This window comes from Saccopteryx leptura, chromosome 5 (genome assembly GCF_036850995.1).
Source record: "Saccopteryx leptura isolate mSacLep1 chromosome 5, mSacLep1_pri_phased_curated, whole genome shotgun sequence".
NCBI classification, from domain to species: domain Eukaryota; kingdom Metazoa; phylum Chordata; class Mammalia; order Chiroptera; family Emballonuridae; genus Saccopteryx; species Saccopteryx leptura.
This window is the reverse complement of record NC_089507.1, coordinates 167,859,736-167,875,372: the sequence shown is the minus strand read 5'-3', so window position 1 is coordinate 167,875,372 and position 15,637 is coordinate 167,859,736. Positions and strand designations below refer to the sequence as shown.

General features: G+C 40.8%; 1 protein-coding gene across 8 annotated transcripts in view; it reads right to left on the bottom strand.

The window, feature by feature from the left end:
- MAP2K6 (mitogen-activated protein kinase kinase 6) overlaps positions 1-15,637 on the bottom strand; it is a 118,553-nt gene that overhangs the window by 40,120 nt on the left and 62,796 nt on the right. For 7 of the 8 annotated variants that reach the window (XM_066386742.1, XM_066386741.1, XM_066386740.1 and 4 more), the window contains exon 2: positions 5,651-5,717. In XM_066386742.1, coding sequence (XP_066242839.1) covers positions 5,651-5,717 — 67 coding nt within the window. Of the gene's footprint in view, positions 1-5,650; positions 5,718-8,648; positions 8,876-15,637 lie in introns of those variants that run through there. The other variant, XM_066386743.1, reaches the window with a different exon arrangement.

Here is a 15,637-nt window from a genome sequence, read left to right as displayed (position 1 = left end):
AAAGTTTGTCGATTGCAGCATTATACTAACTTTGTATTACTGCTCTGCCTAATGAGAGGGTTTTGTGCCATTTTCCATTCTGAGAAAAAGGAAGCACAGAAAAACTCAGTGACTTGCTGAAGCCATAGTCCTCAACAGAGGTGAAAATAAAACTCATACTACCTGACTCTCAGTCTTGGCCTAAGGAGGAAAAGATATATGCTGAAAACTGGGTTAAATACTTTACCTGAGTCTCATGAATTATTTATCTAAAGCACACCTACCTAGCTATGAGTACCATTATTGCCATGTTCCAAATGAGTTTAGCTAACCTGCCTCCAAGGGGTGAACCCATAATTCCAATCCAAGTCTGACTGCATCCAAGGAACCTGCTCTCAACACCCAGACTTCCTCTAATGAAAGTGATCAATCCACCCATGCCTCAGGCTGTAGGGCCCATCAGGTCTGCCAAAAGCATCAAGTGATGGGGCCAAGACTGACAGATTCTACTGGGGATTAGTTGACACTGTGTTCTGTCCAAGGCTGGGCACATCAGTGTGCCCGGGGCACTGAGTCTCTGTAGGACATTTACATGGTGGGAGGGTGTTCTCTGTCACTTATTCAATGTTTCAGTCCACTGGGGAAAGAACCAAGCTTATTACAAAATTTCTTCTCTGGAAGGTATTCCAGAGGGCACCTTGTGTTATTCTTTTATAGAAACAACCAGCCCTGGTGTATCATAATTATTTATTTATAATACTAAATGAGTAATTAGTTCACTGGTTATCACTGCAATTATTTTTCTTCTATTCAACAATATTTATTAAGCATCTACCTGGGCCAAGAATTGGGCTAGACCCTGTACATAAAATATCTTAATTTTCTCGACTCTTAGAGGTACTATTATTTCCATTTTAACATGAAGAACTGACATTGAAGCAGACAAAATAATTTAAGGTCATTCAAAGAGATGAGGAGATCAGAACCCAGAGCTGTGCCATCAAATTCTCTCAATTGCAAAAGAAAAAGATCCCGCCACTCACTTCAAAGCCAAGGACTGTTGGCCATAGTCTCTACCAGTCTAACATGTGCCTAAAAGGACATGCTTGAGAGTCAAAGAGCCCTGAATTTCTATGCCAGTTCTTCTACCTAATAATAGTAGAGAAATAATAATAACAGCAATGTTTGGAGGTACCTTCCCTGAGAAACGACAGTGAAACTGGTCCTAGGACACTTACTATGGATTATGACATCTAATTTTCCTAGCAACCACATCATTGTTTATTCCTGTTTTTCAAAAGGGGAAACTAAGTCTTAGCAGGTTCGAGAAACTTGCCTAAGTTATTCAACTGGTCAAGTTCATATCCCAGATACAAACTTTGCCATTCTAGTGTCAGAGCCTGAAGTCTTTTACCCGTAAGGCTATGCTTGAGGGCTTTGAGCAAGACACCTGACCCTTTCACAGGTCTGTTTTCTGACTTATCAAGTGAGGGTAACAGTAACTGCCTCCCAAATTTCCTGTGAGGGTTAAATAAAAGAATACTGACTGGCACAGAATCAATTTAGAATTAGTTACTGCCAATCAAGGGAAGGGACAGCTCGGAAACTTGAGTGAAAGACACATTGGCATCAGCTACTCAAGGAGAAGCAGAGGGACCACACACATGGAGCTAAGGAGAATGGAGCTCTGTTCCGGGCTATTTATCTTTGTGTAGTACGGCAGAACGAGGCAGGGCATAAATGCTAAGAGTTACCAAGCCAAGCTCCAAAGATTGCCAAGAAAAATTCAAAATGTGGAAGCTACTTCTTTCAGAGTAAAAAGTTAAGCCTCAGCATTAAAACAACAATTATAATAATAAGGCTCTCCAGGAGCTAAAGTGGTCCAGCTACAATAATGAAGTGATGCTCTTGGCTTTACACAAGTGAAACTGGAAAGTATATTCCGAGTTTATTCTAGCACATGAGGAAAAGACAGCATAGAAACTACTTTTATCCTTGCACCGGTTTTTATTCATTTGTTCATATAAAGGAAGAATTTCTGGGTGGTTTTGAAAATTTTATAAAATACAGAAAACTAATATAAATTAGAAGGCAAATAATGAAAGCTTTAAAGGGAAGTAATATAAGACAGCTGAGAGGTTGATATAAGACTGTATCTTAAAGGAAATAATAAAGATAAGAGCAGAAATCAATAAAAATGAAAACAGGAAAATAAAGAACAGAAAGTTGGTTCTTTAAAAAAATCAATAAAAATGATTGACACAGATAAAAGAGAAGATACAAATTACCAATATCAGGGGGAAAACCCAGAGGATATCACAACATAGCTTGTAGCCATTAAAAGGGTATTCAGGAAATACAATGAATAACTTTACTCTCATAAATTCAACAACTAAGAAGAAATGGACCAATTTCTTGAAAACCACGAACTATCAAAACTTATTCATGATGACAAAGACCAGCTGAATAGTCCTATAATTATTAAAGAAATAGAATTTGTAGTTCAAAAGCTTTAGAAAAATAAATACAAAAGCTCATTTTGTTTCACTGGAGAATTTTAGAAAACGTCTTTTAAAAAGAACTGCATATATTGGAATACCATGCTATATGCCTGAAACTAAGATAATGTTACATGTCCATTTTAACTCAAAAAAAAAATTTTTTTTTTGTATTTTTCTGAAGCTGGAAACGGGGAGGCAGTCAGACAGACTCCCGCATGCGCCTGACCGGGATCCACCTGGCACGCCCACCAGGGGGCGATGCTCTGCCCACCAGGGGGCGATGCTCTGCCCCTCCGGGGCGTCACTCGGTCGCGACCAGAGCCGCTCTAGCGCCTGGGGCAGAGGCCAAGGAGCCTTCCCCAGCGCCCGGGCCATCTTTTGCTCCAATGGAGCCTTGGCTGCGGGAGGGGAAGAGAGAGACAGAGAGGAAGTGGGAGGGGTGGAGAAGCAGATGGGCGTTTCTCCTGTGTGCCCTGGCCGGGAATCGAACCCGGGACTTCCGCACGCCAGGCCGATGCTCTACCACTAAGTCAACCGGCCAGGGCCTCAAAAATATTTTTAAAAAGAAATTAACACATATTTTATGTAGAGTCTGAGGGGAAATAGAAAGAACTCTTACCAACTCATTTTATGAGGCCAGTATTACCTTTATACCCAAACCAGAAAATAACAGCACACACCAAAACAGACAAAAAAAAAACACTACAGAATATCTCTTGTGAACTTAGACAAAAATCCTCAACAAAATTTTAGCAGATCAAATCCAACGATATGCAAAAAAGTAATATGCCACAACCTACTGGGAATTATTTTAGATATGCAAGGCTAGCTCAAATTATTTTTAAAAAACAATCAATATAATCCATATCAACAGGACAAAGAAAAAGAATTTATGCTTATATCAACTGATACACAAAAATTCACCATACATTCATGACAAAAACTCACAGTACACTTCAAACCTCTGAAATATGTTAAGAAAATAAAGGTTTAAAAATATAGTTTGAAAAGGAAGAAATAATATAATCTCTTTTTGCGGAAGGCATAGCTACCTACATATAAAACTTGAAGAAATCTACAAAACCTCCTAGAACTAATAAGTGAGTTTATTAAGATCATAGGATAAGCCTGCCAGTAGGTGGCGCAGTGGATAGAGCATTGGACTGTGACGCAGAGGACACAGGTTCGAAACCCTGAGGTTTCCAGCTTTGAGTACAGGCTCACCTGGCTTGAGCAAGGGGTCACTCACTCTGCTGTAGCCCCCGCCCCCGTCAAGGCACATATGAGAAAGCAATCAATGAACAACTAAGGAGCCACAACAAAGAATTGATGCTTCTCATCTCTCTCCCTTCCTGTTTGTCTGTCCCTATCTGTCCCTCTCTCTGTCTCTCTCTCTCTCTATCTATCTCTGTCAACAACAATAACAAAAAAATCATAAGATCAACACAGAAAAGTTGATTGCATTTCCATATACTGACAATGAAAATGTGGAAACCCAAATCAAAAATGGAATACCGCCTGACCTGTGGTGGCACAGTGGGTAAAAGTGTCGACCTGGAATGCTGAGGCCGCCGGTTTGAAACCCCAGGCTTGCCTGGTCAAGGCACATATGGGAGTTGATGCTTCCTGCTCCTCCCTCTGTTCTTTCTATCTCTTTCCTCTCTCTGTCTCTTTCTCTCTCTGTGTCTCCTCTCTCTAAAAAAATGAATAAATAAAAATGTAAAAAAAAAATGGAATACCATTTGTAATTGCTCCTCCCTAAAATAAAATACTTAGAATAAAACCTAATGCAGAGAATCTTTATGCTGAAAACTATAGAATACTGATGAAGAAAATCAAAGATAATTGAAATACTTAGAGAAATCTACCTTGGTCATGGATTAGAAGACTCAATGTAGTAAAAGATGTCAATTCTCTCTAAATTGATCTATAGGTTAAATATAATTCCTGTCAAAATCTCAGCACGTTTATTGGAAGACATCGACAAGCTTATTCTAAAACTTATATGAAAAGAGAAAAGCCCTAAATAGCCAAAATAATTTTGAAAAAGACAAGCAAAATGGAAGAAAAGACTTTTGCCAATGTTAAGGCCTACTATATAACAGCAGTGATCAAGACAGTGTGATATTCGTGAAGGGATAGACACACAGATCAATGGAACAGAATAGAGAGTCCAGAAATACTATGAGTTGTTTTTTTCTGTGTGTGTGACAGAGACAGAGAGAGACAGAGAAAGAGAGACAGATAGGGACAGACAGACAGACAGGAAGGGAGAGAGATGAGAAGCATAAATTCTTTGTTGCGGCACCTTAGTTGTTCATTGACTGCTTTCCCATATGTGCCTTGACCGGGGAGCTACAGCAAAGCGAGTGACCCCTTGCTCGAGCCAGCAACCTCGGGATTTCAAACCAGGGTCCTCTGCGTCCCAGTCTGATGCTCTATCCAGTACACCACCTCCTGGTCAGGCGAGAGCTCAGAAATAGATCCATACAATACGCTCAATTAATATTTGACATAGGAGCAAGAGCAAGTAACTGGAAGAGGGATGGCCTTTTAAACAAATGGTGCTGGAGCGATTGAAAATCCATTGGCAACAAAAATAAAGCTCAACCTAACCCTCAGGGAGAGGGTGTCCGGCCTCACCAGGACTTGAGCGCACTTGGGGATTTGCGCCAAAGCCTCAGCTAATAAAAAAGTATTCCTTTACCTCATTTTGCCTTCTGTTTATGTGGGATAGGGTTTAGGTGTCAGGATGCTTGAGTTCTCACCAAATACTATTTTCCATCTCAACCCAAGTTTTATAGTAGTGGCTCTCACAAAGATTTACTTGTTTGCTCAAATGTATATGGAAAAAGGCAAAAAGCGCACATCCAGGGACCTTTCTGGACTTACATATGTCCCTATCTGCCAAATGCATTTGTGACAATCAATTTTCAGCCAACCTATAACCTGAGATCAAAGCTACCCATTCAATCTAAACTGACTGAACACATGTGATTATTCCGGGTCTCAGAACAGTGAGCACATGGCTTCCCCTTTAAAGGCCTCTTCCTTCAAACAACTATTTCCATACTCAAGGTATTGTTCACCAGTCCAAAAACGATCCCCCAGTGCCCAGAAATCTGCAAAGTGCGAGTGTTTGGATGAAGATGATGATCTTGCCAACTTACGTGGAACTGGTCTGAGGTTGTTCAAAGGCTTCTTTTGGAATTTTAAGGCCAGGGTTTCGCTTCTTACCTGGGGGGAAAGACGTAAGGATAAAATTAAGGTCAGTAGTATCACAGCACCGGTACAGAGGCAGAGACGGACGGCAGTGGAAGGAAAGGACTGGCCCAGGAACGTAGCTCTGAGCCCCCCATGGATAACTCCACTTCCTGACCAGGGAAATCTGTGAGGGAAAAAGCACCCACGCACCAGGATGAGCAGAGCTCCCCAAATGTAGTCTGTGGGCACGGATGAAGTTCCTCACCAGTCACAGGTGAAAATATCAGTGTAAGAATGCCAATTCTCTCTACCGAGGAAGACCTGGCCTTCCTCCCTGATGAGGATTTGCCACTCCACCTTCTCTGTTCTCTCTCATACACAGTGATGGTATTGGTAAACAGTGCTGGTTATAGTTTTGTTTTGTTTTTAATGTCAGTCAAACATAGTCACCCTTATCCCAGTGTCCCACAACTGTCTAAATTGACATGTGAACAATTGATAGAGTTAACCATGGAGGTAAAATAAAAAATACTTTCCCACCATCTGCCCTGCCCATTCTCAGCCAACTTCCAGGATTTAAAACACCCAAAAGAGAACAGAATAATATTTATTTACATTTGCTCCATCTCAGAAAGGATTAAGATAACAGATGGGCTCATGCAAGGAGGTTATCACTTCTTTGGGAGCCAGATGGGCATGTAACTGATGTGTTCATCCCGGGGCAGAAACCACAAGATAGCTTGGCTCCAATACTTCTGCTGGTGAGTGAAAAAGAACAGACTGAGAAATGCCAACTCAGGAAACAGACCAGAGACAATTGTCGTGGAAGGGCCCGGGATCTTCCTCATCTGTGGAGAGCCTGTGTGTCTCTTCATGCCAAAGCACCACAAGACAGAACACCTAGGTTCCACTTCCTTCCCCACCTACCCAGTATGCCACAGGTGAGCCCCACAGAGCTGACAAGCCCTGGACAAGGTCCTGGGTAGAGATTCTGAAACTGCAAAGGAACCTGCTGGCTGGAAAATGGCTTCCAATGACTTTAGGCACTGCTCATCATTGCAGAGTCAGCTATGACCCAGGCAGAATTGGGATCCAGGTCTCTGGACCCCTAGGTCAGAGCTCTCTCCACTCTTTCACAATAGAAGAAGTTTGGAGATGACGGGGGAAGGGTGGAGGAAGTATAAGATTTTGAGGGGGTTTTCCTATTGATTTGAGGGGGGTGGAGAGAGAGAAAGTAGCAGCAACTCATTGTTCCACTTAGTTGTTCTATTTAGTTGCATCCTCATTAATTGCGTCTCATCCATGCCTTGCATGGGGATTGAACCAGTGACCTCAATGCACAGGGATGACACTTTATTCACTGAGCCGCCCAGCCAGAGACATTTTGAGGGTATTTTTTTAAGAAGCAGCTTACATTGGGCTCTTCCACTCACATAGTGACCTCAGAGTCACTTTTCCTCTGACCCTCTATATCTTCAATTGTTAAATAAGGATGTAAACACATACCTACCTTATTAGATTGTTATGACAATCGAATGAGGTAACATATGGAACAGCAATGAATTACCCTAGGTCAGTGGTCAGCAAACTCATTAGTCAACAAAGCCAAATATCAACAGTACAACGGTTGAAATTTCTTTTGAGAGCCAATTTTTTTAAACTTAAACTATATAGGTAGGTACATTCCTTATCGAGGTAGCACCTGCACATGGTATTTTGTGGAAGAGCCACACTCAAGGGGCCAAAGAGCCACATGTGGCTCACGAGCCACTGTTTGCCAACCACTGCCCTAGGTAGCTGTTAATTATAATAATTCAGAGAAAGAATCTGTACAGCCACATTAATGAGTAAGTCACTTAAGAAATTTATAAACAAAATTGGCCATAATATCAAAGCCCAATGTATAACTGAGTCCCCCCCCCCCCCATATATTCAAATCCAAAATCTAGATCAATTCTACCAAGTTGTCTAAAGTCAAGAAAATAGCTTTTTGGGGCCACCTTCATTATACAGGTTTCCTCAATTCCCTCCTCATTCAGGCTTATCTACACATTCTCTAAGACTCAACACTCACCATTTACTCTCTTACTCCTGCAGTGCAGCTGGTCATTTAGCACAGGTTTCTAAATCCGTCAGTTCTAGACAACACACCAAACTGCATGGTGAAGCAGGAGCAACACGAAGTGCGAGATCTGATCGTGAGAATCCAGGTACTAGATATACGAACCAATTCCCATCTATGGGCCTCAAACAGATGGAGAATGCATTCTAAAACGAAATATTCTAGCACGCAATAAATAACAAATTCAACTTGTCCGGATAGCGAGGTACATATGCCAATACAGGTGACAAGTGATTCAGATAATACCAACAGATGCAACCTGATAATTCCCTTGACATTCTAAAGAAAAAACACGTAAGTAAAAACTACTTTAGCTTTAATAAAGGCTCTCCAGTTGCCATATCAGCAAACCAGAACAGAAGTGACGCTTTATTCCCACATCTCTATCCTCTTCATTCCTAACTCAGCTCTTACAAGCTAGACATCATAATAGACACATTTAGAGAGAAAGTCTCCTCCACAAAACTTTAACATAGCAATGAATTATTACACCATAGCAATGAATTATTAGCCATTCATTAACAGCAATTGATTATCACACTGTAACTCCACAAACCATCAACACACCTCCATGAAGAAACAGCAAATGAGGGAAGGAGAGAGAAACCTTCCGGCACAGAGACTAATGGAATAAATTACCAAAACAACAATAAATTCTCCAAGGTCTGAGAAAAGAAGGGCCCTAGGTTCTCTTCAGACAGCAGCAAGAAAAGTCATTGCAGGAGAAACAGAACCTAGTTGAATAACACAGTTAGAAAAGACCCCACTTTCATTTTTAAAAGTGGACCCAGTGACACCAAGATCACAAACACACACACACCAACATTCCATCATTCACTTACGTGCCCACCACTGAAAACACAGCCCTGTGGGGAGCCAGCAGGAGTGACTCTGATGAGGTTTGCAAGGCTGCGAGCAGGGCGAGCAGGGCGAGCAGGAGCAAACCCCACAGAAGGCATTCTTTCGTTAGCTCGCAGGCTACAGCTCAGCAGAGGGAAACAGCCCCGAACAGACTCCACCCCCTCCTCAAGTGAGGATCGCAGCAAACCTCCAGGAGTTTATTGTTCCTGGGAAACCACAACTTCAGGAAGAGAGAAGGGAAGTGGGACCATTTGGACGGCAAGGCCTGACATTAATCATTAACCAGTCTTGAAGGAATCAATCTATAACGCAATTCTGCACCGTACAGCATTCTTCGGCCTCTCTATAAATGCCTCTTTCTTTTCTTAAAAGAAAGAAAAACAATATGTGGTCAGTTTCCAGCTGTGCTGATTTCAAAGCAATCTGTTACCCCTAGCAAGGTTGCCAACCCCTGACGGTAACATTTAATACTGTGTTATAAAAAGTTAATGAGGAAGCAATATGAATAATAAAGTTAAGTGGCCGATAATTTTAAACGGCTTTTTCCCCTGATACTCTAAAGCAAAAATGAAAAAAGTATATATATCCAAACATAGGCTCTATATTATGTGACATGCTAGTAAGAAGGCTTCTCAGAAAGAGAATTCTGTCCATTTCTAGAGATCTCAGCAAGCTTTGCCTTTTACGGTACAATCTGCAAAGGGTTAACCAGCCTCCTTGGCCTGACAGCATATGCAAGACTCTGTGACATCAGCCTGTGTCACACCCATGCCTGTTTTCTCTGAAAACATTGTGGGGCCTCCTCTGCACCCCCCACATACTCATATACTCGCAAAATTCATCTTAAACCAAAGCTGGGTCACTATGATCTTGGCCTAAAGCAAAATGGCACTGGGGGGAAAAAAACTTGCCCATCGTTAGAAAACATTTACCAGACCACAGAAATGTTCACTAGCTTTGCCTGTAACAAAAATGATGGGGTGCATAAGACCTCTTGCTCAGCACCCACTCAGAGAAGCTCAGCACAAAAGGCTCCTCTCATGTGCCTTATTACATAAAACAGAAGACCACACTCCTATGCCAACCCAAACAGCACGAGAATCCACACAGGGTCAACAGAGGGTGGCATCCTGAGGATATGTTTGTCAACTTGGCCGAGGGTTGGGGGAGCATAATTATGAGGGTTTATGATTATTGACACAGCTTTACAAAAGGATGACAATTGCTTCCAGTGCCAAATTTATTTTAAAAATCTGTTTCCCAATGTGAATGAGGTTGCCAGCTAAGGAACTGGCAGCCTGGAGACCTTGGCTGCCCTCTCCTTAATAGTCGCATCTATGCTTAAGTTCCAAGGGTAGCTAGCTGGCATGCAAATTGGCAGGGAAGTGTCATTCTATGTTATTAAATTGCAATGATCAGATGCAACGCCACTAGTGAAGCAGGGCAGAGGGACGGGAGCGGAGGGAGAATGCTGGTTCTCCGGCTATGATGTGAAAATGGACACAGACGCGTTCGTTCCCCAAACGCTGGATCTCAACCACCACCGAGGCTCCGACCAGCGTGCCAGATTTCTCTGGGGTTACATAAGGTTTAGAGAAGAAACACTGCAATGCTCCTTTTAAAATGTGCAGTCATTTTGATTTCAAGGAGGCTGATGAATCTTAACTTTACCTTTGTGTTCCCTCTGCCTAAAGGGCCACTCACTCTCCTCTTGTGGACGGGAACTCGACCTTCTAAATTCACCTCCCTTCCTGCACGCCCCACAGAACCTTCCCAGATCTTCCTACACGCTCTTTAAGGATCACTGTAAACACGTGCCAGCTTTCACATTCTGGCATATAGCACACAATAGGAAGCCGGTACAACTTGACCGAATCTCCAACATTTTAGTTTAAAACATCCACTGTGTCTAAAATAGATCGCTATGACCGTTTTCCATTTATAGTCCCCATATCTTTTCTCACAGTCTCGAATTACTTTGTTTTTGCATTTCTGTATTTATTCGTGCATTTATTTCTTACCTGTTTATTATCTAACTTCCCCCATATAAATTCCATTGTGACAGGGATTTTGCCCAGAAATTAAAAGGTTGTAACTAATAATTTTTAAATTTCAGATTTAAGAGGAGACATCGTCGTTGTTCTTCAGTAGGGGAGTGGCATGCCATGTCCTCTATGTTTCAAACAAAAATTAATGTAAGAAAATGAATCTAATAGCTATAGGATGTTTTGACTCTGATACACACACACACACAAAATCCCACATATACACACACCTTGGTGTTTTAAGCTTCCAGTCTTTGTTCCTATTTTCCCTGGAATGTCCTTATCACCTGTCTCCACTGGTCAACTTCACATTCAGCTCAAACATGTTCTCCTCCGAAAGTCTTCTACCAAAAAACAAACAAACAAACAAAAAAACCCAACAAAACACAAACCATGCAATAAACACCCCCCCCATCTGTGCGGTCACCTTTCACTGGACAAACCTTTAATGTCTTCTTCCCTATACTAATTGATCTATCTGGTCACCCATCTCTTTCACAACCACACTCCATGTTCTGCCTATGTACAGAGCAAGCATTAGACCCAAGAAATAAGTGGCAGCGACCACAGCAATCAGCTCAGAAATAAACTGGCACAATTCACAGGCTCTGGCAATTTACTGGATAAGAGGTATGAAGATCATAAGCACAGCAGCAGTAGTAGTTACTAGTCATCGAGGTAGACATTGTAGTTAGCAATAACTGTAGCAGGAGGTGGTGGTCGTAGTTAGTAGCACTTAGTAGTGGAGTTATCTGGCTTTTCCACACCTAGATAGAATTAAGTGAAAAAGGAAAGTCAAGACAGTTGAGGTAGTACTAGGAGAAGACAGAGAAGGAATTGTAATTCTAATTAATGTGTTAAGTAGCCTAACCTGTCGTGGCACAGTGGATGGAGTATTGAACTGGAATGCTGAGGTTGCCACTTCAAAACCCTGGGCTTGCCAGCCAGGTCAAGACACATGAGAGAAGCAACTACTATGAGTTGATGCTTCCTGCTCCTATTGCCCTTTCTCTGTCTCTCTTTCTCTCTCCTTTGTGTAAAAATCAATAAATAAAATATAAAATATTTTTTAAAAACTTAAAAAATAAAAACACTATAAAAAAACCCAAATGTGTTAAGTATAGGATGCTGGAGGGGCATAGCAGATTTCAAACAGGCAAATGGAGCCTAAGAGGTAGGGGGTGGGAGGGAGTTTGTAGGTCTGGGAGTGACAGGGAAGCAGAAAATGAATAAGACAGGCAAGAAAACACAAGGGGCACAAGAGTAGGGGCAGCCAAGGTCAGGCCATTTGGAGACAGTAAGATGCAAGTGAAGAATCCGAAGAATCAGTGAGGGGCAACAGAGAATCTCTGGACAGTCAACAGAGCATAAGCCAGCCTGTGGAGAGCAACACTAACAACTCATTCCTAAAGGTCCTTTTCAAAGACCAAAAGCGCTCAGAGGGTTTTCCTACAGCTCCATGTGGTTAAAGCTCTTTTATTTAGAGTGCATAGAGCTGAAATTTGTTTTGTCATGGTAACAATTTGGTGCTACATGCTCTTGAAAGAACCTAAAAGCAAATCACAGCCAGTGCCCTTGAGTTGCGGTCTGAGCCCAGAGCGAAGGTAGAAGGCAGGCAGTGGTTAGATGGGAAATCCCCGCCGTCTGTGTACTATCTCCTTCCTCATTTATGCACTACTTCATTCATGAGTGTTTATCAAAAGGAAATGTAGTCAGCCCTGGCTGGTTAGCTCAGTCAGTTAGAGTATCATCCTAAAACACCAAGGTTGTGGGTTCTATCCTGGGTCAGGGCACATACAAGAATAAACCAATGAATGGACCACTAAGTGGAACAACAAATGAATGTTTTCCTTTCTCTCTCTCTCCCTTCCTCTGTCAGTCATAAGAGTGTTAAAATATGTCACTCTAATATAAACATGGCAACAGGTTTCAAAAAAAATTTCTTGATGTTTGATCTTTTCAAAATGCACACTGAGTTTTGGTTAGGTTTGAAAACAGCATTCATATTTTAGAGATAAATACTGACATGTCTCCAAACGAAATAACATGATTCTCGAATTTCCTTCAACATAATGTGTGGGGGGGTGGGGTGGGCGGGGTAACAGAGACAGGATGAAATAAGATGCACCAGGAGTTGATCATTGTCAACACAAAGCAACGGATACAGAGGAAAGTTGTTCACCTACATCCCTTCTTCGAGTGTAATCAGTATAGAGGCCACTGTCCCTCCCTCCCAGCTTTATTCAATCTCTTTCATTGTGCTGCATCCTACCATGATGCTATCAACCCACGTGTGGTACACCTTATAAACAGGCTCTTAAATTTATCTCTGAAAGGATGCTTTTCATTACCTTCACTAATACCTTTCATTAACTTTTACAAGGAAAAAAAGGATGTTATCAATAACAAGAAGACTTGACTTCTCCTGTATAATTTGATCAATCTCTGCCAGTGGAAGACGTGAATGTTTCTTCTTCTTTCCTCCCTCGGGTGGTTGGCTAAAAAATCTTAGGACCAAACTGGGCCCCATATCCATAGTCATTTCTGAGTCAGTATGTTTTGTTTCTTTTTACCTATGCTTTTGATGACATTTTATTAAATATATGAGAAAGTAAACGAAATGATTATTATCAATTCCTATAGACCCACTCCCCAACTTCAACAAATATCGACTCATGGCCAATTTTGCTTCATTTATACCCCACTCACTTTCTAGTACAGCAATTTTCAACTGGTGTACTGCAATAATTTTTAAAACATGCACTACCTGACTAGTCAGGGGCACTGACCTCTTTTTCCTTAGACTGTCAAATACAAAATGACAACAGCCAACACAACAATCGTGATCCAGTGTGACTGCCCAGTCTTGAACTATAAATATTATATATAGGTCATATAATTAATTTGTATCTTATTGGTCACATCGCTTAATAAGGTGGTGTCAGATTTGTTAAATCTTCATACCAGAAATCCTTACAAGTAAGTATAGGCACCCGATTTGTTAAAAATAAAAAATAAATCACTTTGGAGCAAAAAGGGTAGGTAATTACTAGTATTATTTTTTTTGTAAATCAATCAAAATTACACCAATTTTTTGTCAGATTGGCAAAAATATATATGTATTTTTGGTGTGCTACAGAACTTTAGTAATTAGTTTGTGTGCCATGAGATGAAAAGTATTGAAAATTACCATTCTAGGACATCAGGTCATTTCATTCATAAGTATTTTACCAAATATCTCTAAAAGATATTGACTATTTTAAAAAATAATCATAACATTATCACACATAAACAATTTCTTAACTGAACTCCATGTTCAAAATTCTAATTGACTCAAATATCGCAAACATTTTTAAATTAGTGTGTATGAATCAAGATCAAAATTAGGTCCAAGTTTTATGATTAGTTGATGAAGTTTCTTAGATCTCTTTTCATCTACAAGCTCTTCTTTCATTTCTTTTTTTTTTCTTCTTTCATTTATTGATGTCCATTCCTCCCCTCCATGCAATTGTTTTGTTGAAGAAATACGTTCATTTGTCCTAGAAATTTTCCCAGTGGACACTGCTGATTATATCCCTTGTTGCTGATTAACATATTCCTCTATTAGTTAGAACTTAATCAGATTCAAACTCAGCATTTTTGTTTGGTAAAAAATTACTTCACAGGTGGTCTCATTTGTTTTAAATTAATGTTAAATTGATAAATTTTATGCACCCTAAGTAAGCTATCTTAAACGTTTAATGGAAAAAGGAAAAAATGAATAAGTGAATAATCCCTCAACAACAGTTGGTATTCAACAAACTTTTTCATCTGAGTTAATTTAATAAATAAATATGGGTAACTCATTGTTTTCAATCACATTTTAAAATTTAATAAAGCTGAGTATTTTTGTATGTCTACTGACATCTGTGTTTATTTTGCTATAAACTGCCTGTTCAAGTCAATGGCTCATTTTTACATTTGGTTATTGTTACTGTTGTTTTTTTCTTATTCTGTGTGTGTGTGTGTGTGTGTGTGTGTGTGTGTGTGTGTGTGTGTGTGTGTGACAGAAACACAGAGAGAGAGACAGAGAGAGGGACAGACAGACAGGAAGGGAGAGAGATGAGTAGCATCAATTCTTTGTTGAGGCTCCTTAGTTGTTCATTGATTGCTTTCTCATATGTGCCTTGACTGGGGGGCTACAGCAGAGTGAGTGACCCCTTGCTCAAGCCAGTGACGTTGGGCTGAAGACAGTGACCCTGGGCTTCAAACCAGTGACCATGGGGTCATGTCTATGATCCCACGCTCAAGCCAGCGACCCTGCGCTCAAACTGATGAACCCTCACTGAAGCCAGGTGAGCCCACGATCAAGCTGGCAAGCTCAGGGTTTCAAACCTGGGTCCTCTGCATCCCAGTCCAATGCTCTATCCACTGCACCACCACCTGGTCAGGGTGTTGCTTTATTCTTAAGAGAAGACACTGGCCCTTTTGTAGTTTGTGCTGCAGCACGCACACTCACACACACACAGATGCATGAGCATCTTCACTCGCTTGGGGTTCCCCCCTTTCTGATTAAACAAACTCTAAAATTTTTGCATACTTTATAGCTGCTACATTTTTATAAGGCAAGAACATTTTTTCCTCTTCCCCAAATGTTGTCCCAATACCATCTGTTAATCTGTCCACTTGGTTTTGCCTTAATTTTACACCCCTTTTTAGAATTTATTCCTCTTACATAATGCTCTTGTATGAGTTCATTGGCTGCCATGTCCAAAAATTATTAAATAGATATGGTCTTTTACAGACATCTTCACTTGATCCTGACTTTGAGAGAACTCTTTCTAGCTTTTCACCTTAAGAAAATATGCTGGTTTGGGATTGCATTTGGTAGAAGTCTTAGTTTAGCTATTCATATTTCAGTATGTAGGCTTACAGTGGCTCTCAAA